This window comes from Paramormyrops kingsleyae, chromosome 17 (assembly GCF_048594095.1).
Source record: "Paramormyrops kingsleyae isolate MSU_618 chromosome 17, PKINGS_0.4, whole genome shotgun sequence".
Lineage (NCBI taxonomy): Eukaryota > Metazoa > Chordata > Actinopteri > Osteoglossiformes > Mormyridae > Paramormyrops > Paramormyrops kingsleyae.
In genome coordinates this window covers 16,842,561-16,867,700 of record NC_132813.1, presented here as the reverse complement: position 1 = coordinate 16,867,700, position 25,140 = coordinate 16,842,561, and the positions used below count along the sequence as shown (strand labels likewise).

Genomic DNA, 25,140 nt, shown 5'->3' with positions numbered 1-25,140 from the left:
CTGATTATGTGTGTGTGAGTCTCGCAGATGAGTGACAGACAGCTAACACTAACTTAACGAACGACGGGCGAATAATGGTAACTTAACGAGCGGCGGACGGCTAACGCTAACTTAACAAGTGACAGGTGGCTAGCGCTAACTTCATAAACAAAAGATGAGTAACGCTAACTTTTTGAGCGTGGGATGGCCAACGGACAGCTAATGCTAACTTAACGTACCCTGTGTGTTTGACTCTCGCAGTTAACAATACTGGTTTTTAGTTGGCTTTTACTTGCGTTCAGGCGGAAACCAGTCCCGCTGAACCCTGGTAAGCCTGGTCACCCAGGACGGGACCCCGGGGTGCCGGAACGTGGGTGGCATCTTTGCAGTGACACGGTGGGTGGGTGGGTGGCGCGCTGCCGTATCTAGGCCAGGCAGGCGTTGTTTTCTGAGGAAGCCCAGAAAAAGCAAGTTAGCCGCTTAAGGTCGCCTGACATCTTGCTTGAATTGCAGCGGAAGTTGGCAACGATGGTGCTTTTATTTCCTCGCGACGCCTTTTGGCAAATTGTTATTTCAAATGCTGACATATTTCCTGTTCGTGTCCCACGCATGGACACCTCACTGAATTTTAATTTGAGTCGGAAAATGACACCTTCCTCAGGTAAAGCCACAGCGGCTTTGGACTATCTGATTAATAATTCATACAGTCAGGCGCAGAGACTCTGCACTCCGGGGGGACCACTGCACCCCCCCCCCACACACACACACACACACACACACACACAGCCTGAGGGTGTTGTCCGGTTGCTTTGGGACCTTGTTGTCCGGCTGGTTTTCGCCTGAAGGCTTGAGGACAGTAACACCCCAGCATTCTACCATCGCTCTTTCTGCCTCTCGAAGTGGGTATTGATTACACCCAGTGGTGTGGGATTCTGCTCTGTGATTGGCAGGGTCTACTCCTCACACACGCATGTGATATACTCCCACCGCCCCCCCGCTGTGCCGAGAGATGGGGACCATGCTGGAAAAAAAATGATGAAACATCAAAGGAACACAGTGAAGTTTCTGACGGCCTTGGTGGGGGGGGGGGGGGGTGTTACAGGATAGAGGACCACTCACTCACTATACAGCTGGAATGGGGGTGTGCTACCCCTTTGCTTTTCTGTGAGCTTGCGGAGTGCTTGGGATTCTTCATCTTTTCTTTTTTTTTTTGGGGAGGGGGGGTTCCCGCTGTGCAGTACCAGCATGGGGGGTGGAGGACGGATTGCAAATCGGGAGGTACACACATCGCAGCGCCCCCTCCCTGCCAGAGGCGTACAGCAATAACCACAGGAGTTTTTGTTAGAAGCCCTGGGAGCAAACAAGAACCAGTGAGAACAGGGCAAGAATAATCAGAGGCAACCAGCTTGCGGGGGCATGGGGGGGCTGTACCTGTGCCATTAACCAGCTTAGCAGAATGTGTGATGAAATCTGCGGTTTGGCCTTGATGGTCTCAGCCGACAGAACCCTGAAGAAACCTCAAACACTTAAGAAATAAGCAGCGAAATATATATGACTGCAAACAGGTTAGGCCTGAAAGGTGGCTCTCATCCATCCTTTCATGTTTCCAGTCCAGTCAGGCTTTTGGGTTGGGATGGGGGCATGGGGTTTATCCTAGGCAGCATAGCGCCTAAAGCACACCCTCGATGGGATGCCACTCCATCCGTACACACGCACTTTCATAGGCCATTCAGAGATGCCGGTCAGCCCAACTGCATGTCCTCAGACTGTGGGAGAAATCCTGTGTACCGCAAGGCGGGAATCAAACTCCCAGCCTGGGCTGCATGAGTCAGTATCGCTGCCCACTGAGCCAGCATGCATCTCGTTGCCATTAGCGTTTGCGCTAATATGTGTTGTTTTAATTTTGAGCCGATTGTAGCGAGAGAATGGTGGAGAGCGCATCAGTACGCCGTCCCCCCCGGGGGCTGTGTGCAGCGCGGTTTGGCCCTCATTGCCCACGTTGCTCTCCCTGCTTCACGCTATGTTCATTACAGAGACACAAGTCTTTCTCGAGTAACGCCGAGTCTCGACATGCATGGTCTGACTCATTATTGCTGCCCCGATTATTAAGGAGGGCCATTTCTCCTCGCATGAGGAGTCACGTTAATCGTCTCCGTTTGGCACCGATCATATGGAAACCCGATCCCCTTGCCGTGCTCTTTGCGTTACCCCACGTAAACTCAAACCCTGGATGGCGTCTGGGCCAGTTTGGCCCACGGAGTTGCCATCCTGCTGCTCCTGTCGGTTCTGCTGCCGCAGGTTCAGATTCTGTTGGTTCCGCTCATGTTGGTTCCGCTGCCGCAAGTTCGGCTCTCTTCGGTTCCACTCCCTGCTGTCCAGAGGGTGATGTCTGTATTGTTGTGTCGCATGGCGGGATGAGGTGGAGCCGGCGAATCCGTGCCAAACGCGATTAGACGTGCGCTCGCGCTGGTGACCCGGAGCTGTTTAGCCCGCCTCGGATCCTGGCAGGACGGGCGCCATCCCTCGCTGAGGAGGCCACACCACTGCCGCCTAATCACCAGCCAGCCTGAGTTTTATCTGTAAGTGACTCATAACTGCAGAGGGGTCCCATCTCCTTCCAGTGTACTCAGAGCTCTGTCTGAAATAAATCCTGTGCCCAACAAAGAAGCCACATCTCCATTGGGTCCTTGAGTGAGGCCCTTAAAAATGCTGCCGGGGAGCTGGATAAATGGCTGACACTGGGCTCAGACTCCAAGCTGCATCCCCACCTCTCCTTGTATGTGTGGTGTGTCAAAGCAGAGCAGGGTGGGATGTGCACAGGATGTGCAAAAACACATTCCTATGCACCTATGTTTGTACTTGTACAAGTGGCACATGAAGCATCATTCCAAAAGAAAGCAAATCCTTGTGTGTAGATCAGCATGTTAGGGATCTGTGCCCATGGCTGGCGGAGCAGTCAAACCACCATTGGGGCCTTCAGCTAGGCCCTTAACTGTTAACATCTTCAGCTTCTGCACTCTGACCCCAAAAACTGTCTCTCCAGGTGGGGTGTGAGAACCAAGCTGTCCCTGCCTTTCTGATGGTATCTTCTGTCTTATCTAAGCAGCATGTCCTTGGCCTTGTCTGGCTCGATGAAGACTTAGCTGCCGTGATCACGTTGTAGTTTGGATTGCTTTCCCTCCCTCCTCTGCCGTTGACATTTCACGACGTTTCATCTGAGGGAGGCTCTGTGGTGTTGCCCGGATGTGTATGTGACGTGTTATCCCCTCCGCCCCCCCTCTAGGCATCATTTACACCACAGACATGCTGGACCGCGAGACCAAGGACTCGTACTGGCTGACAGTCTACGCCACCGACCGCGGCGTCGTGCCACTCTACGCCGCCATCGAGGTGTACGTGCAGGTGGAAGACGTCAATGACAACGCGCCCCTCACCTCCGAGCCCATCTACCACCCCTCCATCCCGGAGAACTCCCCCAAGGACGTGTCCGTCATCCAGATTCAGGCCCAGGACCCAGATGCCACTGGGGCGGGGGAACGCCTCACCTACAGGATATCCAGTGGAAACCCCCAAAACTTCTTTGCCATTAACTCCAAGACAGGTAAGAGTGCCCTCCCCTCACTCCCCCCACCCTGCCGTGTCAGTAGGAGGCCACATTTTTGCGTAACATTTGCTATCGGTACCTTGTGTAAGACGAACTGGGAGGCCTGTAAGCGCTCAACTCTGACTGTCTTGGCAATCACCTACGCGTCGTAATTCATTCCGGATAATTAAAACGACTTGCTTTCAGTAAGAAGCAGCAGCCATGAAAAGCACGAGCCCGGAGGGGGTGTGCAGATATGTTTGGTGAAAGGGATCCGTGTTTGGGGCGGCGTGCTGCGGCTTGACGGGAGATAACTGTTAATTTGGAATTATTTAAAACCCCAGGCTGCGCGAATCATCGGCCTTCCGCCTCATGGCAGGAATGATCCGGCGGCCTTCACCAGCACCTGTCAGCGTCCCCCTTAGCGCCTCCGCGGGCGGGCGGGCGCCCAACCCACCTCTCCGCGTTAGCTTAAATCCACACAGCCATGAGTTCAGACGCCGAGGCGTCCGGCGTTAGCAGGAGATGGAGCAGAACGTCGGAGGAGGCACGGGGAACGTTCCGGGAACATTCTCGCTGGTGGCGTGCACCCCCGGCCATCGGCCTGGAGATGCAAGGCCGGTCACGGCGGCGGCCATTATGGGTCTGAGGACAGAGCTAGAGCCAGAATGTCAGCGTATATCTACCGTGCCAGTACTGTGTACCTCATGTCACGGTCACATCAGCAAGCACGTGGTGGATGTGGGTGAGCGTCATGCACTTCCGTTCCTGCATCTCCGTCCCCTCCCCTGGTCAGAACTCTCATGAATAAGCAGGTGATTTCGATCTTCTTCTCTGCAGGGGTCGGGCTGTTGCAGCCGTGCTGTGGCTCCCGAATATCTCTCTCTCTCTCTCTCTCTCTCACTCTCACTCTCCCCCTCCCCAATCAGATTCCTCAGGCGATGCTCACTGAATATTTCATTCTCAGAGGCTCGTTCTGTTATGAAATTTTTATCAGTAACTCTTGAGTTCATCTGCCTCCTGCCAGAGTTTTCTGCGTTTGCTTTGGGACAAGAGGCACTGTTAGAAACCCCGCCCACCCCACCACGTGGCCCCGCCTACCATATCACATGACCTTGCCCACCTCAGTCTTACCAAACCTGAATTATTGTAAAGGCTTATTTTACAAGCTGCAATTATGAAAAATGTAGGAAGAGGCTTTGGTAAAATTGGCATGAAAACGCTTTACAAAATGACCTCATCCCGGTCGGAGAAGTAAAAGCCCATTTTAATTGAGCAAATCTCATCCTCTCAAACAGTTTTGAACGGTAAGAGTGTGAAATGAAGCCCTGTGTTCACGACGCATTCGCACGGCACATCTGTATGCAGCAGAGGAACGCCAGCAAACAATGGAGCGCGCCGGACCTCCTCTTCCAGTGGAGGATGCTTCTCTGCTCTCCGCCTGTGCTCCCGTTTTCCTCCTGAATTAGTATGGCCACCAGGACCTCGCCTCACGCTATCAGTAATCCTCTATTTCCCCCCAGCGCTGTGGAAATAGCTTTTTAACATGTAAGAAAAGGCAAAATGTCGGAATCTGAATTGCCGGGTAGCATTGTGACGGTCAGCACACGCATTCCATGATCCCCAAGCCCCATAATTAAGGGCTTAAGTAATTGCTTGTCCTCTGTGTTTGCGTAATAAGACTAATGAAAAGGTTAGACCCCTCCCTTTTAGTAGATGGGGGGGGGGGCTTAATTAGCATTCTCTTCATGTCTGTCCCAGGAGCTTGAATAAGGCTCAAAGCTGCCAGTGAAACGTGAGGCCCAGACTGAAGCAGACTGTGACGTTATTAATGACCTGACTGGGACCACTAGGGCTATGGGGGGGACCACCCCCTCCTCACTGCTGCATCTCACCTTACGTGTCCAATCTTGTAATCACACTTAAGCAGTACTGGCTTCCTGCCCCCCCCACCCCTGTCCTGAAGCAGGCCACCTTGGACCTCATTTACATTCACACTTCAGTTGTTTATCTGATAGTCTTCTGCAGAAATAGTTCAGCTTTTTATCCAGCATTTTACAGCTGGCTGTTTTAGTCAACCAATTCAGACTAAGCAGTAACCTTGAGTGCAGGCTGCCTCTTAACAGCACAGAGTCCACTGAACAGACGGGTCGCGGGATGTGGCAGTATAATTAGGTGTGTCTGATTTCTCCATATGCTTTCCAGATTAAAACAAAAAATGCTTAATGATGTAATGTAATGCAGATTAAATACTTACACCAGCTCCAGGTCTTCATGAAATATCCTTAGAAGGAGGTTACCTTTCCCACAATGCACCACTCCTTCCAGCCCAAGCCACAGCCTCAGTGCTCTTGTGGAAAACATAAACAGGATGCTGTTTGGAAACTCTTATTGTGTCCCCATTTAGATAAGCTAAGTCACGTGCGGCTTTCAATTAGCATGGGGAAAATTATATGGGGATTAAGTCTCACTCTTTCTTTTGTCTTGTGAATCTCATTTGAGGTCTGATTGCGTTCTGCCCCTGAGCCGCCGGGGGCCTCTGCAGGAAATCGAGTCCCTGTGTCTGCACGATGCGGCAGTGACCCGTCTGTGTGTCCCAGCCATTCCCAGAGACGGGTCTCCTTCCAATTATGGCCCAGTCGAGAATCAGACCCAAGGTCGCTCACGTGTCCGCTGTGCTGCATGTCGTAATTAGCGTTTTTATTGTAACGTAATAGCGTCTCAGAGAATTCCGGCAAACTGGGAGCTGTGGCTAGGGCGAGCCAGAAATGTGTTCGTTAAATGCGATTAAGGGGCTCCAGTTCTTTTCTAAAATTACAGCAGGAGTGTGTTCTGTTCTGCCGTGTTGGGGTACCGCCCCAGTTGAAATCACAGGGCCCCCGCCCTCGCAAAGGCCCACTGGGAACCCTTCATCTCGCCGCAGGGGGGGCGTGGTACCACGTGATGGTGGGAGTGTGGCTTTCATCCCACCGCCTTTCATCACTCTCTCACACACGCAGAACGCAGAGGAACTTCCGTAGTTCGGATATTTTTACCCTTGAGGCGGTGCCCCCACCCCCCCCCCCCCCCCCTGCGGAGTCCCGCTTTACTGCGTGGAGTGAATCCAGCCGTTAACAAACTCTGTAGCTTTCCTTGTGGGCTCTTCCCTCGTTTCAGGAACGCGTTTGTTAAAGCTGTTTGATTTCCGGGGCTGTCTTGAAGGCAGATGCTTTTGCTGTGGGGATTTTTCCAGAAGGAACGTGTGTGTAAACACGAGCGAGGACACACGCCCACACACTCACGCACAAGCGCGCACACACACATTCATGTGATGCCCCCTTTTGGCTTTGGAGCAGCATTCAGGCTCCTGTGACGCTGAGGTCGCCTAGTGAGTCAATTAGCCCCCCCCCCCCCCCAGCCTATCCGGTCTGTGAGCTCTAAGCCACATCATTGCCATTCTGTGATGCGTCCAGTTTTACGCCAGGCCCGGGCAGGCTTCTCGTTAAAGCCGCCCTCGTACCCTGGTTGTCAGATGATGTTGTGAGGGTTTACACATGCGGGACACATCTGGGGGGAGGGGAGCCTCCCCCAATTTAATCTTGCTTCATCTTTCCCCAGTTGTGCTTAGAACCCAGGTCCAGCACCGCTTTAACTTGTCTGAAGCTTCAGAAAGAGAAGCCTCACCGCCACGGTCCAACTACCCTGAAGCACGTAGGCTGCCGGGGGCGGAGGCGAAGGGACAGGACAGCAGTATAAACAGCAAATTAAGGCCTCACTCATGTCATGTGACCAGCAGAGAGGCTGGGTGAAGTGTCGGAGTTAACATTTACTTCCTGGGCTAATTCTGGTCAAATCCACCCCTCCCTCACATTCTCTCGCTCCCTATCTCTCTTATTACTGGAGGTGTACAGGGAGCATAAAAGAGCAAAATCTATCTCTGAAAGGATCCATCTCTGACTTAATTACGGGCCGAGATCAGGATTACGCCGTACGGCTTTTGACTGGTAGCGCATCTGTAATTGACTCGCTGTAAATGTGTTGACACCGCAGAGACTGCTGGGACACACATGTAGGCCGGACGACGCACCAGACGTCAGAGCACAAACACTCTGCAATGGCCCCTCGTCCCTGACACAGTTTCCTTTTTTCACAGAGATATTGCTCATTAACGGCTTATTTTCCCTTTCCGAAAAGAGCAAATATTAAAGCGCGTAGATTGAAGCACTGAGCGCGAGGGTGAGAGAGCGATTCTCTTGTGCGTCAGAGCCGACGCTGAGCCCGCAGTGGCACGCCTGCCCGCCGTGTCGGTACACGGTTCGCCCCGTTAGCGACGAGCCTGCTGCGTGACGAGGCCCCCGTGATCAGCGATCACCTGTCCCAGCATGCTGTGAGGGAGACTCGCCGTGCCTCACGTCGAGGATCACATGGGCACCGCGCTCATGAATATGTTATTCAGCAGGTTTGCGTGTCAGTGACAGCTTTAACAAAGCGAGTCAGTTTCCGAGGACCTGAACAAGGGCACGGGGGGGAGGGGTCAGGTAATCCCCCCCGAACACAAAATGGATCTTAGACACTAGGGTCCCAGTGTCACATGGTCCTGTCCCCTTGATGCTGTTTCCATGGATATAAGCCTGTTTGTGACCCCTGCTGACATCCACACAGCCATTGGTGTTGGGCTGATGGAGGCGGGGTTTGCTCCATCTGTCTGGGGAAAGGCGGAGGAGGGGAGGGGGGGGCGAATGGCCAACCTGACTAACCACTGCCGGCCGTCGGCCCTCCTGTGTGCGCCCCCCAGGAATCGCTGCCCGCCCCCCCGCCCGTCGGATATGATAGGATACAGTAGCGGCAGCACCGACCCTTCAATCTTGTTGTCTGTCTGCAGTGACACACTGTGGGGGGGGGGGGGGGGGAGAGCAGCATGACAGCCCATAATCAATCCGGCCCATCACCCCCTCTCCCTCCCCACACCCCCCGCCACGTGGGGCAGCGCAGACAGAGCTATTCACACATGCAGACGCAATATTCCATATTCATATTTATATATTTAACACACAAGCTCCTTATTCCATATTTATATGTATATAACCTCACAAACATGGCATGTGTTAGTCACCCCCCCCCCCCCCCCCCACCACCCGCCAGCTTCCTTGCTGTTCTCCACCTGATCTAAACATGACTTTAGCTTGACTCTCACCTCTCTGCTCCAGTAACACGGCACGGGGATCCCCACACGGCAACCCCCCCCCCCCCCCATGGCCGGCCTCTTTCTGCAGCAGAACTGGAACAAACCCCGCTCCCTCTCTCAGTCTCTCTCTCTCAAAACGCTTGTATCTGTGTGTGTGTATCTGCAGGTTTGTGTGGAATATGTTTATATTACATTGTGGGGATGAAATTTCCCCCACAATGTAATAAAATACTGTTATTTTGACGTTGTGGGGACCATTAGTGTTAGAGTGTGTGTGTGTTTATTGTCTGTTGTATGTGTGACTGTTTCTGGTTTCCTGTGTCTTTGAAATCACACACTCAGATTAATGCACGCTGGCCCTCTGCAGGAACAGCCTGAAATGTGGACCCCAACCCCCACAAACGCAGTGATGTTCCCACTGCCCCCCACAAACGCAGTGATGTTCCCACTGCCCCCCACAAACGCAGTGATGTTCCCACTGCCCCCCACAAACGCAGTGATGTTCCCATTGCCCCCCACCGCCCACCCCTGTCAGAGCACGGGTGCCTCTCTTTCAGAAAAGGAAAATGAGTGGTTATTGAGCGGCTCAGTCAGTGTGCCGAACTTCTCGTCGATGGTCGCTCTTCCGGCTTTCCTGTGAGCTGCGGGGCTCAATGATGAGTCAGTCCTGCCTCGCTGGGTTTGGACCCCTGCTTCAGTTCTGGTTCTGGCTCTCGACTTGGGTGACATTCAGTTTTTTATTCCCTCCTAGGCTGGGGAGGGATGGATAATGTGTGAATATTGGGCTGTTACCATGAGCTGGGGGGCTGATTAGGAGACTGACAGAGTGTCACTGCGTTCACCTCTGCATCCTCACATAACAGTTAGCTGTACAGTGAAATCTCTACCTGGGAGATTATCTGGAATGGATACTGGAGGGGGTGTTACTGGGAGGACTGGTGATAAACCCCCTGATGGATGCCTGTAAACCCCCCCCCCCCCCCCCCCACTCGCAGCCCAGTCAATCTCCCCACACCACTCTTAAATGAACAGGACAGACCAGTCTCGGTGGCACAAAGGCAATCGGACACACTGTACGTCCCAGACCCCCCGCCGGCTGCCCGCCCACCCCTGTGCCCCCCCCCCCCAGACGGTGTGGCCCCCCACCTTAATTCCCAGGTCGTCCTTTTGAGCTCACAAAGCTATCTATATGGTAATCAAGAGCTCTGTGTGCGCTCATGAGTAGCATCCGTCAGGCAGTCATTAAGAGGCACTCGCTGAATGCTATCGGATTAAAGTAAGAGACCCCACCCCCCCCCCCCCCACTGCCAATTACTCTGAAGACGCGTCACGTAAAGCAGAGCTGTGCTGGGGGGGGGGCAGTAATTAAATGTGCACTTCTGTACACATGCAGATATTGCAGAATTTCTGCAGCGTAGAAAAAGGTTTATTAAGTGCTAATTTTTCATGCCCTGAAGATGCCAGTACTTCATTCCGGTCAGATTTCCTTCTGTAAAAATGGCCTCTTGTTTTTTAACTGCATGTACCTTCGTGCCGGAGTCTTTGGGTTAACACATGCCCCCCCCTGCACGCTTCCCACTCTGGAAATGGCTGCATGGTGGAGATAAATCCTATCCTCCATGCCACCGCATGTGCAGGTGTCGCATGTGAAGGTGTCGCATGTGCAGGTGTCGCATGTGAAGGTGTCGCATGTGAAGGTGTCGCATGTGCAGGTGTCGCATGTGAAGGTGTCGGCGTGGAGGGAAATTCATTCCAGTATTTATTGCTTTACTGAATTTCTACTGATTATCATGGGGTGGGCCAGACCTCTCCTCTCATTCACTTCCCCGCCACGTTGCCTGTCTGTGAGGCTCAGAGGCTGCTCTCATCACCGTGGCTGATCTGGGTTCAGTGTGAAAGTCCTCGTGAGTCTCCCTGGGCCTGAGCTGAAGGAGGACTCTGGCGGATCTCAGCAGGTCCAAGGCTAATGTCTTCTCATGAATCTCACAGGGGATTTTCCTCTCTGTGGGCATCGGTCAGGTGACCAGACCCCTTGGCGGACCATGATGCCAGGTTGCCATGGCGCTTGGCTGCATCAATCAGGTGGGCTGGAGAATAGTCGCTTCCCAGGGCCGTCCGACCCGGCAAGTGCCGTCAATCCCACCGTACCTCCGTCTGCCGGGTCTCGTGGGAAAGCCCGCGGGAGCCCAGAGCCTTGGCTGCAATGTGGAGTCCGTCGGTGATCGGCACCGACAGGTCTGTGTCCTCCTGCCCGGCCGTGTGGATAACTCCCAGGCTGTAGCGCGAGGCCAGAGCATGTGTTTTCCACCCCAGCAGCATCAGCGGCAAACCGATGGAACCATCGATAACAGCCGCATCTCCTAGCAGCACCATGGAACCGATCGTATCCAAGCAATTAAACACCTTTCACCCCAGCAGATGGTCGGTCGAATTAATGAGCAGCTGGTTTGCCGAGTGCCCTGGATGGGGTGGAGAAAGGTGGGGAAAGGGGTCAGAGAAGACTAGAAGACCGAGGGTCTGGGAGACCGTGCCGGGGGTTTCCTGAGGAGCCCCGGGACACGCTTGGCCATGCGCCTCCTCGATCCCCCATCTGGGGGGGTCTCGGCCTGGCCTTCTCGGTCTGGCTGCGTTTCTGCATTTGTCTCCTGCTGATAATTTATACTCCACCGCAGGCCGTTTTTCATCCACTGCAGAGCATCCTTGGTGATGAGGGGACCGCTGCCCGAAACCGCCCGCCTACTCCCTCCACACATTAACGCCGTTTGTCATTCTCCTATTCAGATCCGATCCTTTGCTTCTGAGGACACTGCGAGGTGTCTCCACAGTGATTCTCGTAAGACAGGTCGCTTGTTATCGCGTTTTTGCTTTGGAAGGCAGGTCCCCCTCTGCACTCATGCTCTCCCCATTTTCAGCTGGATTTTCCTTTTCAAACATTGCTCAGGCCTCTTCCCTGATCTCTTGGGTCTCTTTGAAGTCGTCTCTCGCGGTGGCACCTAGGCCCCCCGTGGATCACTTCTGCTTCCCATTTGTGCGTGTGAGGGCTGGTGCTCGCTGACCGCTCGGCGCCCCCGCTCTGTCTCCCATCTTTTAATTGGCTGAGGCTCACCCTGGCAGTGCCGGAAGATGTTGGCAGACTCCAATGGCCGGCATGGCCTTGGCTGTTCGAGTGGGGGCCGCATGGCCTGTGCGGTGCTCCTGGCCTCTCTCGTTCTTTCTGCTCCGCCCGGGGGCGTAAACAGTCATCGAAAAGCGCAGCAGTTCACCCTGGCAGCCATTGCTCACAATCTGCCGTCTGAGTGCCGTGCATCTTTGCTCGAGGGCGAGGTGCCGGTGTCCTGCGTTTGGAGGCGTATCGCACAGATTTTAAGAAGGCATTTTCCGCTCGATAATCGGCAATAACAATTAGACGGCCGGGTCAGTCAGCTGGGTGGAGTAAGGAAGAGGGCCGTGAGAACGCGGAGGTGGGCCGCCGGGCCAGGCTGTGGGGTCAGGGAGCTCAGGATCAGCTCAGGATAAAGCTCCAGCAGACAGCCAGCTGCGATAATAAAAGGATCTGCCCTCCTGATACGGGATTATCCTTGGAATCGTGTCGCTTCCTGCTGGGCGGTGAAGGTGCTGGCATGTGAGGGCGTGTGAGTGAGATAGCGGCTTCAGCGCCCAGTGACACGCTTTTCCCTCATCGCCCCCCTAACGTATACTGCCCCGCGTGCTTATCTCTCAGTTTGGAGGGGCCTGTCTGTTTGATCTCCATAGGTGTGTTGTCTTTGGCTGGTCCTGGATTTAGAGCCACGCCCCTAGCATGTTCCTGGACTGGAGTGTCACCCTTCATGGGTCAGAGCTCCATCTCAGACATGTGAGTCCTTATGCCCGGGGGGGGGGGGGGGGGATGTTGCCATCTTGAAGCCATTTGAGTTTAGCAGCAAGAGCATCAGCTGGAACGTGCTTGTTCATCCTACCAAGGACAAATAAACTTTTTTTTAGGGGTCAAAAAAGATGAGATGGATGCAGTCTGCATACAGTACCTGCTCCTCCTGTCTTTTCTAAATAAGACCCCGTCCAAGCCAGTGTTTTAGTGTTTTAGACATAGCTGTCTGCTCCTTGATTTGCCTTGCTGTGAATTACGATCACTATTTTCTGTAACAATTTGTTTTTCTCAGACAACAAAACGTGATTGTGCCAAACATATGATTGATCCCAAGACCGCCATATCAACTTCTAACAACAGAAAGGAAATGCTCAATTGGCCATTCAATTGGGGTAACCAAACAGCCATACCAGTTCCAGTACCAAAAGTGCAAGTGGGGTATTTTTTTGGTACTTTGGGGTGGGACTTGAAATGCTGTCTTTGTTGATCGGTTATACAAATAGCCAGCCTCTGAAACACAATGCAACCGGCGTCTTGAAAACAGTTGTGAACTCAGAAAACTGATAAATGAGGTAAAAATAAATAAAAACAATAATAATGGATGCCTGTACAAATGAAGTGACACAGGCTTTAACTGCGATCTGGTCGGAAGAACCAGAGCTCAGGATAGCATAAAAACAAAAATGTTTGGCATAATACAGTAGGACAGCAGGGTATTGTGCAATCACAACGATTTTGCTGTAATAAATATTGGGGTATTCATAAAACAAAATTTAAACAGCAAGGATGAAAATTATTGTGATTGTTTCAGAGAACACATGCAGCGCTCATGCAAAAGCTTCGGAGGTAAACTCTAAACTGACCTTAAACATATACTACATAATCTTGAAAAGGAATAATCATTAACATCGCAAAGCTTGATTTTTTTTTTTCCTATGGCAAAAATGTTTTAGCAAGACTTAAACTCCCTGCGCTATAATATCCATACAGAACTGAAGGTGAGAAAAATCCTGATTTTAATCTAGCCATACAGCTGATGTAATACAATGCAGTTGTAATTAAGAAATGAGATCGCACGATTGTACGATTCATTGTGCAGCCTCAGCCAGCATCTCACTATCTCATCCTCTCTACAGTGACACCCCCCCCCCCCCCCACCTGAATATGAACGGGTTTGATGATTTAGCACGATGATGTAAGCTGCATCCTCCATTCACTGTACAGTTTAAGTGACATCCATTGAACCGCAGTGGACAGTGGTTATGGATTCAGGGTAGAAGCAAACAAAACGTGTAAATGTGCGAATGACAATAATAATGGACGGTCTGAGAGTGGGATGTCAGTGCTGTGGTCTGAACACTCAGTCTGCACGAGGCCAGAGAGGGAATAGTAGGAAATGGAATGGGCTTTGACATTTATTAACTTATTTTCTGGAATATTAACTTAACAGAAAAGGTCAGGATGAGCAGTTACAGTCTGATCTTCCGTGTCTTTTATTCCCCGCAGTGGATGAATCAGAGCCCATTTAAATTCCCGTAAAAATAAGGGCCGTTGGTCCCAGCAGAAGGATTTACAGGTTTGGCCGCTCCGCCCTTAAGCCGCGATGAGATTAACGGCGGGTAAAACGCCGCACTCCAGCAGGCCGTTATCTGTTTGAGTGTCGCTTTGTTGAAGGTGCACGGAGCGGTGGTGGCGGACACCCGCGTTCCGAGTGCCGACTCACGCAGGGGTCGATCTGGTTCACTCTCCAAGCACCCGAGAGTGGGATGGGGGCTGGCAGACCTCTAGGAGACCTCCAGAAGCTTATCAAGTGAGGAGGAGGAGGAGGAGGTCCGGCCATCCATCACCGAGGCTCTGGCGGCTTCTTGGCACAGCGCTTTCGGGAAGCGGGTCGTCACCAGGAGCAACGGAGGACGAGCTGTCCTCCAGGGACCTTTAATGGTGGGAATCGAGTTTGGGTCGGTGAGCTGAGGTGACGTGGCCCCAGGCCTTACAGGTGACAGCAAAGCTGCCCTTCTGACTCAGGCGGCTTTGGGTCGTCCATTAGAACCTCGCCTTTTTTGGGCAGTTCCTGGTTCCTTCCATTTGTTCATTAATACCCACCCAGCACCCAAAGCCACATTTAATTTCCCAAAATGCAGATATTTAACAGAGACTGAGCAAGTCTGCCCCACAGCGCCTCATTACGGAGGCCCTGCCTTCCTTCAGCGTCACCAGGGGGCACTGTGCGAAGCCTGTGCTGTGGCCGTAGGTGTCTGGAACGGCGTCGTGAGCCCCCCCCCTTAGCGGCTGATGGAGATCAGCCCTCGTTAAATGTGTTGAGAGGCAGCATGAGGGTGTTGCTGGGTAATTAATGACAGTGTGTGCCTACAGAGGCAGTTCCGGCCGGCCTTATTATTACTCCTAATTGCCTCTAATTGCTCATGCTGCAAAACAAAAATTTAACCAGAGCGAATAATCGCTTGACGCGTCTGACAAGTGGCCCGGCAGATGTGAGCGCCACCTGGGCGGGGCCTCGTCTTTCACCCAGTGTCACCTGATGCTAATGGCTCCGCCCCTGAGGAGCATTCAGAATGTAATGCGGAGTTATTACTTTTAAGTGGGTGGGATCGGCTGAGAGCCAGCTTTCAGTCTCGGCATGGGCCTGAGGCAGGTGGGCCTGTGCTCACGGGTCTGAATTTGACACCCCCTACAAAGTGAGCATGCCCCCCACAACTACACTCAGTCTGGGTACCTGTTTGGTTGTGGTATGTAATGGGAAAATGTATCTTGGAAGATTTCTTACTGGGAGTGTTGGTGACATGTCAAAAAGAGGCCTGGAAACTGGACCAGTGTTCTGAGGTGTCTGGCCATAGTGGTCTGCCCCCCATGCACGGTCTGGCGGCTTTGACTGACACCTTTTCACACGGGTAGTGCTGTTTTTCACGGCTGGCTTGGCGGGCTCACACCGCGATCTCGCTATTATTGGGGGGGGGGGGCAGCAATCATCTGAGCCCCATTAATGGCACCCCCGCACAGCAAATAAGCACGAGGGATTGACGTGAGGAGGGAGGTATGAGGCATAAATCTCACTTTCCTATGATCATTTTCACTTCGGTGCGTTTTTGAGTGTGAGGTGGGTAGAGAAAGCATCCAGAACAATGTTCAGAACCATGAGACAAGGGATGCCATGGAGATGTGATCCTTCACAGTGTCTGGAACCATGAGGGATCCCACACAGATCTGATCCTACACGGTGTCTGGAATCACGAGGGATCCCACACAGATCTGATCCTACACGGTGTCTGGAATCACGAGGGATCCCTCACAGATCTGATCATTTCCTGGGATCTAGGACAGGCCGCTCCGTTACCGCTTATTAAGCCACAGACAGGGTATATCTGCACACTTATGCACTCACACTTCAGCCTGGCTCAGACGACCACGAGCAGTGATCTTAATGGCATTAATACTGTATCCTCTCCAGTCAGATCCTTGTTCTGCTTGAAGGTCTGAGAAACTTGAGAAAAGGTCAGTGAATAATTACCACCTCATAAGTTCTCCCCAAGTTCTTCCCTCATATATCTTCTTTGAGCTGCTTAATCTTGTGTGATCTCACTCCTCCTGGAATGGCATTTTCCGAAAATAACTTTGATTTAAACATAGACAGATTATTGCCTGCCTTTACACAAACACCCAGCTACAAACAGTTTTTTTCTCTGCTTCCCGCTAAGCATCAGTATTTCTCCTGGCTAGAGGGGTCGCTGTTCAGCCTGTGCTGTTTGGTGTTTTCCTACGCTAACTGGGCATGCCTGAGTAAGCTGTTACCTTCCCTCCTGTAATGTCACACCAGATTCTGCTCTTGCTTGTTTCCCACAATGCCTTTCAGATGCATGAGCAGTCACGTGGTAGTCCAAGCGATTCCAGGCCAGCCACGTCTTGTTCTCGCCACCTTCCTGATCCCTTCAGGAGGGATGGTACTGTCCAACCACGTGATGACTATCATCCAATGCCATGACCCAGCCTGCTTGCCACAGCCTAGACCTGCAATACGGAGGACCGTCATCTTCTGCTTTGCGTTACTAAACAGGAGTTTGCCTGTCTTAGCGTGCTTAAATGGCCGCAGGCCGCCTTCAGGATCATGCGCCATGCCCTGTAGGGCACCAGTGTGGGCCAAGAGGTGGGAATTCTATGCCACGGCTTTTCCGGAAGGATCTAATGAAATCAAAGTGTTCACAGGGTTTGGGAGACTGTGCGTGGTGGTGTAGTTCTTAATAATTAAATATTAACCAAAATATAATCAAGCATCCTGATTCAGTGGAGGGTGAGCCATTAAATTGGTCTTAGTATATAGTGATTGGCTGAAACTCAGAGGATGAAAGTACATAATTGTAAACCTTTTTTTGCAGGTACACACTTGAGGCATACAGACAAACTTCTGAACCCCCCCCTCCCATTTCTTCATCTTTTTGTGGATTCTAAGACGTATTCATCTCAGAGCTTGTCCATGGGGTGGGGGGGGGGGGGGGGCTTCTGGTTCCAGCCCATCTCTGCTTAAGTGGCTCAATGACTTTCCACACTTAAATTCCTATGATGGCTTTTTATCCACTGTGCTTTTTGACTGTCGTTCCCTTCACTGCCCTCCAATGAGGCTTTTATCACCATTTAGTCCTTTTATTTAAAGAAGACCACAAGCAGGGGGACAGGTAAGGAGAGAATCTGGAAAGCCCAGTAGTTTATCGGGATGGGGAGATGTACATTTGTATTTAAATCGGGCGGGAGAGGACTAATCGTTTTAGATTACGCTCTTTGCTCGCGACGCCTTGTATCCCTGAAGATAACTCGCCGCAGGATCAGAGATGGGGAAGATCGGCAGAATCCGGTCTGTCTGTCCTTTTCAGTCCTAAGAGTTTCGGAAGAGACAGCTTAGATCAGGTCTGTATGGAAAAAGTCCTTTTCACTTTTAAAGGGGTTTTTTTCACAAGCAAGGTTTTGCAAGTGTGCCGCAGAGACCCAGTGATAGGCTGCCATGAAAATGGCTTCATTCTGTATAGCCAGCAGATGGCGTAGTGGCAAAGGACACAATAACTCGTGATGTGAAAACTGCCAATTCAGTCACAAAAGGGTCATTAGAGTGGGGGGGCCGGCATTTATATATATTACATTTTTACATTTTTCCCCTCGAGGGGAATTTTACAAAAGTCTGTGACTGCAGTTAAAAAACTAAAAAAGCCAACAGACTTCAGGTTACTTATGGTTAAGGTTGGGGCTGGGTAGGGTTAAGGTTATCACAGCTGGGATTGGGGTTATGCCCATAGAACTGTAGGGAGACTCCTCACTATGACAGGAATATATGTACTGTGTCTGTGTGTCTGTTTGTGCCCTCCACATGCCGCCATGCACTCATCCTTCCGTGCCCAGCACCCTCAAGGTCTACTCTCCGCCACAGATTCTGTTCAGGTTCCCTGCAGCGTTCATTTCCTTACCCGCTGAGCCGCTGTATAGTTGCCGCCTCCCGGGGTGCTGCATGCCGTGTTCTCTCTGCAGGAACCGGAGGAACCGAGGCGCCCATATCCCGGCAGGGCCCATAGCCATGTCAGAACCTACCGGGAACTAGAATCTGTGGTGTAATTAATATACGCACAAACACAGGGCAGCCCTAACGACCATGTGTGTGTCCAGTGCGTAGGTGGCGTTGGGGGGGCACCCCCCCCTCTCCCATCAGCACACAGCAGCTGGCTCGGTCGCCCTGCGAAGGTGCCTGGGAGCCACCCTGCTATCCTGGGCACCAGCCCTGGCGCCCTGCCCTGCCCTGTTGGCCAGCCATGTGCCAGCAATGACATTATTGTTGTCACCTGTCATCGCCTCCCTGTCGGCGTGTCCCCTACCTGCCATCCTGACGTGTCATTTTGGGCCAGAAACGCTGGCACGCTTAACAAAAACGCCTCTGTTTGTTTGGGTTCCGGTGATTTTCAAGCCAAGGGTGTCCGGCCGCTTTCGCTGGATAGCTTCAGGCCGGATCCCTACAGCCGTGCTCTGTGTCCCTGGAAGCACAGAGGCGGGGAAGGCAGTTTATAGGCACACAGCAGTGCTGGGTTGCTGACCAGCGGGAACTAAAAAGCTTAATCAGTAGAGACTACCGAAGCCAACCATCCGTGTAAGTGAAGAGCAGCAACTCCAGGCTGGATCAAGGGAGACTGAACCAGGAAAATCTTAGTCATCATCCTGGAGCAGTCAGTGGTGACCACAAGCCCTCACTAAACCCATCTGAGCACTAACCCAAACACCACTAAAAGCGGCCCTCTCTCTCTAGAATAGTGATGTGATTAAATCCCATGGGGAAATTTTGTTTTTGTCTGCCCCATCTTGCTCTCTATGAGACACATAGACATAGTATGAGTGAGAGAAAGCTTAAGGGGGGGGGGGGGTCACAGTGCAGGGTCAGGCAGTGGGCAACACCCCTGAAGCTAGGGGGGTAAGGGCCTAACTCAAGGATATATGACTATTCTCCTAAAGCTGAGCTTGAACTGGTGACCTTTCAATCACGAGTACAGAGGGTTATTCCACTGAGCCATACGACCCCCCCCCCCCAAGAAAAGGTAATTCATCACGGTGAAGCCATCTGACCTGAAGGTTCAAGGTTCAAGTCCCGGCTGAATGGTCCTTGGGAAAGTAGGCAAGGAGTTCTTAAAATAAGGTCACGGAAACGAGCGACGTGTGAGATGGATGCAGTGGTCGTCCAGTTTCGATTTCTTACATCACTTTTTGAATCTTTCAACTCAACGGTTAAGTAGGAACTTTCTGGAAGCTCTGATGGCAGAGCAGAACAATGACCTCAACGCATGACCAGACTGGCTCACGGGGGGGTTTGGAGCTCGTTAGAGAGCCACAGGCCCCTGGAGGATGTCCGTCTGTCCCCGGGGCACCTCTGTCTTTTTCATGGGGCGGGTCTGCATTCTCTCACTCTTTATACGATTCCTCAATTCCTCAGATTTGAGGTTGGAATATTGAGGAGATCGGGAAGCCAAGGGACAGTGGGGGGGGGCTTAATGAAGAAGTTTCCTTGTTTGCTTGCAGGCCTCTTTTAACGGAAATTGTCTCTTTTCCCTCCCTTTTTGTGATCTCTTGAGATCTTGACACTGCAGCATGGAGCCCCAGTGGGTGATGGTGTGGCTGCTCCAAGGGCCATTGATGGAGGGCCGGGGTGTTCTGGGGGTGGGGGAGGGTGTCTGACAGGGTCCTGCTGAATAGAGGGGCTGGCTGCTGAAAGGGGGGGAGGGTGGTGATTGATGTCCACCACGAGGCCCCCTTTCTGAAACAGCCAGGGAAGAAGCATGATGTCATCCCAGGCAGAGCGGATTGGCCCTTTTGAGGCCCCATTGCTCCCAGCTTGGGGCCATTATCCCTCTGCCCCATCCTTTTACCCGGGGGGTTTGTAAATAAACAAATAAATATGTGAGGGGGCTCGGGGCGGGGAGACTGGCCACCCCAAGGGTAATCTATTAAGCGTGTTGGACAAAGTCCTGTGCGGGAGGACTTTTAGAAAACAAGCCGTGAGAGAGAGAAGGGACTGGTGATAAAATGACTTGCTGTCTCGTTGTGAATGGGGGACCCTTTCCTGCTCGCGTTCTGGGTCAGCACGTCTCTGAGGGTCCATGTGACCTGGTGGGGGGGCGGGGAGCTCTGTCCCGCATACAGTACTCATTCAGAGATAGTAACATTTAAATGATCTTCATGTTGGTATGTTTTACACTATGACATTATGCCCGTCAGAGTGTGTCAACTTTGCCATTTCAAAACCTCTCCTAAAATTACCCCAGTATTTGTAGCAACCGTCCAATACAATACAACCGTCCAATGTATTTTTTGACTCGACCGCTACTCCACCTTGTCTGGCTAATCAATACCCCATCGAGTTATTTAATAAATCAAGTTAATTAATAAATTGAGCTGGTGGAGAAATTTAACAAACACATTGAATGGCTGAGGTGTCCCTGAGGAGAGGTGTGGGAACTAAAGCAGTGTTTATCTAGCCATTCAACTAGATATTGGTAACTTCTTGGAGAACAGATGAAATTCTTTGAGTTCATTTTTATTGTGTTACCATTAGTTGGCATATGTTCTTTGACTGCCTAAGACTTTTGCACAGTTTGAAAATCTTGGTCAGCAGAGTGATGTCATCACGGTGTTCCTCAGCTAGGCTCTTAACCCCAATTGCTCCAGGGACTGTATGACCCTGTTTTCGCAACAAAAATGTTTGGCACTTTGGATAAAAGCGTCGGCTACATATGTATGTTGCGAGTCACATGGCCCTGACCGGGATGGATGAGGATGGAGGATGGATTTTTGAAAAAGTCTGTTAGAGAAAAGTGAAAGCTCTTGTTGATTGTTATGGTGTTCTGGGATTTGGGGGTCAAGGGTTCCAGCAGAAAGAGAGAACGTGTGACCAAGTGCTGCCATCCTGTTTGAAATGTGCGTTCTGAGGGCGTACATTTAGCGTCCGCCGGTGTCGTTCACGCACTTTGAGCGAGACGAAAGCAGCGCTCATGCCCAAGGAAAGATGGATGGATTTCTCGCTCAAAATCGTGTTTGTGTGAGATCAGAGGGTGGCGAATGGAGACGACCGCTGCCGCTTCGCAGATTTAATTTGTTTGATTCATGCCCGTTGGAGATAAATTAATTTTATACAATTTAGCAGAATAATCCTGATTGCCGTACTTATGCTGTGCCTATAGTCAGATTTTCAAATAGGCCTGTTTGAGATCTGAAGATTAAAATCCGTCATGTTCCTGCCATGATGAGCCATATATTCCTCTCATTTAACTCCTGACACGTGCAGTGAGTAAGTGCTTCAGAATCTCTCAGATGTGAATTCCCTGAAGTACTACCCTTCCATTCAGATACACTTCCTGTCAGTCAGTCAGTTGACTGGCAGCCTCAGTCAGTGTGAGGAGTGGTCTGGATTGTCCAGCGCCCCCAGGTGCCTGACTGCTGGAGTGACAACAGAGTCTATGATTTTTCTGCAAGGCTCAGAATGAGAAGCTTCTGGAGAATGGGCCAGGAACTGCTATAGACTGTCCAGACATATTGGTATCAGCCAGTGTTTGTTCAAAATCAATTTAAAAACTGATCTGATGTGTCAGTCTTCATACATATTGCCGGCCGATATTTAGACTTTAGTAAATATTCAAAGTTAACAGCAGCAGAGTTAAAGACATACGTACAAAAATGATGGAGACGATCTCATTGGACAATCAGTCATTTCCCGTAGTGGAGGATGAGGGATTTTCATCGGCTCATTCGCCACTTAGAGCCTCGCTACAGTCTCCCAAGTTAGTGCCGCTCTGCTGACGTCTCACTGCTTGCTTTACACGACGTGGCTGCTGCACACGTTCATGGGGCATTAAGAATGAATGACAGCAGCTTCACTGCAGATTTCCTGACCTCAGAGGTTAGCCGGTTATTGGTAATATTAGACAAAAATATATCGGTTGTTCGTATCTGCCATTTCCACTTTGGTTCACCACTAACTGGTGTCTTGTGATCCTTTCGCTACGATTTTTGCAAAATGTCAGGGAAGGTTCCGGGCATGGCCGTGACGCGTCATGGTGGTGGGACCAGGCTGGGAGTGTTTGGCGTGCGGGGTTACAGCCAGAGGGATCTGCTCCTCGTGTGGAGCCCTGTGGGTGATTCAGTATCATTGAACCACCATTGTGTCAGGGATGGGGGATTTGATGGGTGGTGGAGAGGATTTGAGGGGAGGGGAGGTAGTGTGAGAAAGCTTAGTGGCGCGTCCTGGAGGAGGGGTGTCCAGAGTGATCATCGATTCTTCTTGTCTGTTGCTGGTGTGCTATTAGCCCTGTGTGTTTAGAGGAGGTTTTCCCCCCTTGCCCCCCACCCCCACTTTCTTATTTTCTCTCCCTTTTTTCTGTGGGAAAGAGGTCAAAATAAATGCCGTATGCATCCCAGGGCTGATCGGTTCCGGAAAATGTCATGGCTTGTTAACTATCTGTGACTCGCAGCATCTCGCTGCGAATGTAGGTCAGGAAGGAGCTCTCTCCCTGTCACTGCCTCTCTCTCCCTTTCTCCTTCTCTCTCTCCCTCCCTCTCTCTCTCTCTTGCCCTCTGTCTTTTCTTGTGCTCTCTGTCTCGCTCCAACTCCATAATCTGGATGACCGATCCAACGGACTTGAACCGTGATGCCATGTCAGGGGCTTCCCGTTGTCCTGAAACTCTTCCTTCTGGAACATTCCGCCCCCCTGTCTTTAATGGGTATCCAGAATGAATGGAGTTCTCCGGTTAGCCTCCTCGTTAACCGCGGCATGGAGGCCAGAAAGAAGGCTCCGGGCTCCCTCTCCCAGCACCATCCATGTCGGTCAGGAGCCGCCAATCACAGCCTCCCTCGGAATCGCCTGCCAGTGGGCCCAGCCCCCCCACTTCTAATTTAATTACCCTGCCGACACTGTTTCCTTCACGTCTCGGTGCCCCAGTAGCACGGGAATGGCCCATATCCCACAATCCCGCTGTCGTTTTCCCGCCGGGCCTGGTGTGGGATGAACGTGACGGACCCGCAGTCTTACACCGAATTCTGAGCGGGAGGGGCCAGTAAACAGACCGGCGGGGGTGACTTTGAAGGACGAGGACGCCGCACTCGTGGGAACCATCACATTTGCTGGCTTTCCTCCTTGCTGGCACGCAGAAGGGGAGAGAGCGCGGGGGAGTCTCCGGGGAGGTGGGCACGCCAGGAGGAAGTGTGTGCGTGGGGGTGTGGCTGTATGCACGTCCATTAAAGTGTGAGCGTGGGGGTGGGGTCTAATTAGGCTGCTCTGTGGAGACACCGAGCTCGGAATTGGCTGAGCCCACCTCAGCCAAATAGTAATGTGGTCCAGACCCACATCACTCCTGTTATTATTTGTGACATTCAAAGGGGGGGGGGGGGTTCGAGGCTCATGGCTGTGGGACAGAGTCCCTTGGGGGTGAACTTTGCATCATGCTTATTGCTCCCAAGCTGTGGTGGTGTCACCAGGTGCCTGGGATGGACCCCATCTGTACCAGAGTATGGTACGGAGCTTCACTCCCTCCTGGTAGTAACCTGAGGGCGCCCCCTCCTGGTACTGTACAGGGAGGCTGCGTCCGAGTTTCTCCAAGTCCTTTTTTTAAAAGCTGGCAGCTGTTGAGTGGAGGAGACTAAATTAGTTCAGTTCGGTATATAATCACAGGGTTAGGAAAGTGGTTACTCGCTGAGAAAGTAATTATGAGGCCAGATCACTGAGCTGGAACTAAACCTGCACATATCCGCACCCATCTGAGCCATCGGCACAATGACTTAACACTTGTTTCATACAGTTGGACCTTTGAGCCATATGATTACCCAAAAGGAAGAGCCAGGTTGCATTAAATAATTTTAATGGTATGAATATGTGCAGCGCGTTTAGCGATACTGTAGCTATCTTAGCCGGCGTTGGGGTTCTCATGATCGTGCTGTGTTCCCAGCATTCATGGCTGCATCCCAATGCCAATTTAATGAGGGGATCAATCAGAGCCCCCCTCCTCTCCCCTGCGCGGGAGCGTATCGATCAACGAGCGGGCGAACGTTTCCAGCGGGCATCGTCGGTCAAAGTCTAACGCACCGCTCCCGGCTCTCGTTAATAACACAGTTACGGTAAAAGCCTGGCAGCGGTACTTTCATAAGTGATCTTATGATGTGTGAAGTTTCTGTGGCGTGGCGGGATCACGTGTTGACAGCAGGGGGCAGAGTTTTACAGCGGTGTGTAAAGGGGGGGGGGAGGGCGGGTATGGTGAGGTGAGCATCTCTCCCATGCCCCCTCTTCTCAGATAGTGGGAGCCGCTGTCTTTAAAGCCCTCGATGGATTTGTCAGTAATCTATGTGAGTTTTCAGAGATACTGCATCAATCTGGGAGTGTCAGGTAGCCGAGTGAAACGGGGAGGTGGTGGTGGTGGGGGGGGGGTGGTTTGGGCCGTGGTCTTATTCCAAACATTTCTGTGGACACCGGGATGAGACACTGGGAACATGAATTATTTCTCTTCCGGAACAGTTTTTGTTTTTTGTCAAACTTGCTATGATTCACCCGTGACATATGTTTGTTACAGCGGGGGTTACTGCACTGCCCCGCATCCTCGCCCCCCCCCTCCCCACCGTCCCGATTGGGCATCTGCAATTTACCCTCTCTCTGTCCAAGTGTGGATCTATCAGATATATCCCTGATGTGTGAGTCGAGCGAGCGGTCGCCACGGCAGCAGTGAGCTGAGGGGGTGTCACTGCGGGGGAGGACACTGCATGTTGGCCTGAGTGAAGTGGAGAGCCTCACGGCATAATTGGTTTCTCTGTCTCTCTCGTGGCCATCCGTGCGCTGCCTGAATATTTATGTCCCCCCCCCCACTGAAAGGAAACGTATTTTACAATAGTAATTGTATTCAGCTCCCTTGTGAAAACATTTTGGCATAATTAAAACTCTCTATTGTCTGTTGTACGTTTGCCAGCAGTAACAATAAACCATGTACTCGTTATCCCCAGTTTTAATTAAGCCGTCCCCTTGGCCGGACCGTACT

General features: G+C 51.8%; 1 protein-coding gene across 7 annotated transcripts in view; it reads left to right on the top strand.

The window, feature by feature from the left end:
- fat3a (FAT atypical cadherin 3a) overlaps positions 1 to 25,140 on the top strand; it is a 130,573-nt gene that overhangs the window by 50,980 nt on the left and 54,453 nt on the right. For all 7 annotated transcript variants that reach the window (XM_072701580.1, XM_072701578.1, XM_072701575.1 and 4 more), the window contains exon 4: positions 3,263 to 3,580. In XM_072701580.1, the coding sequence (XP_072557681.1) occupies positions 3,263 to 3,580 (318 nt within the window). The remainder of the gene's footprint in view (positions 1 to 3,262; positions 3,581 to 25,140) is intronic.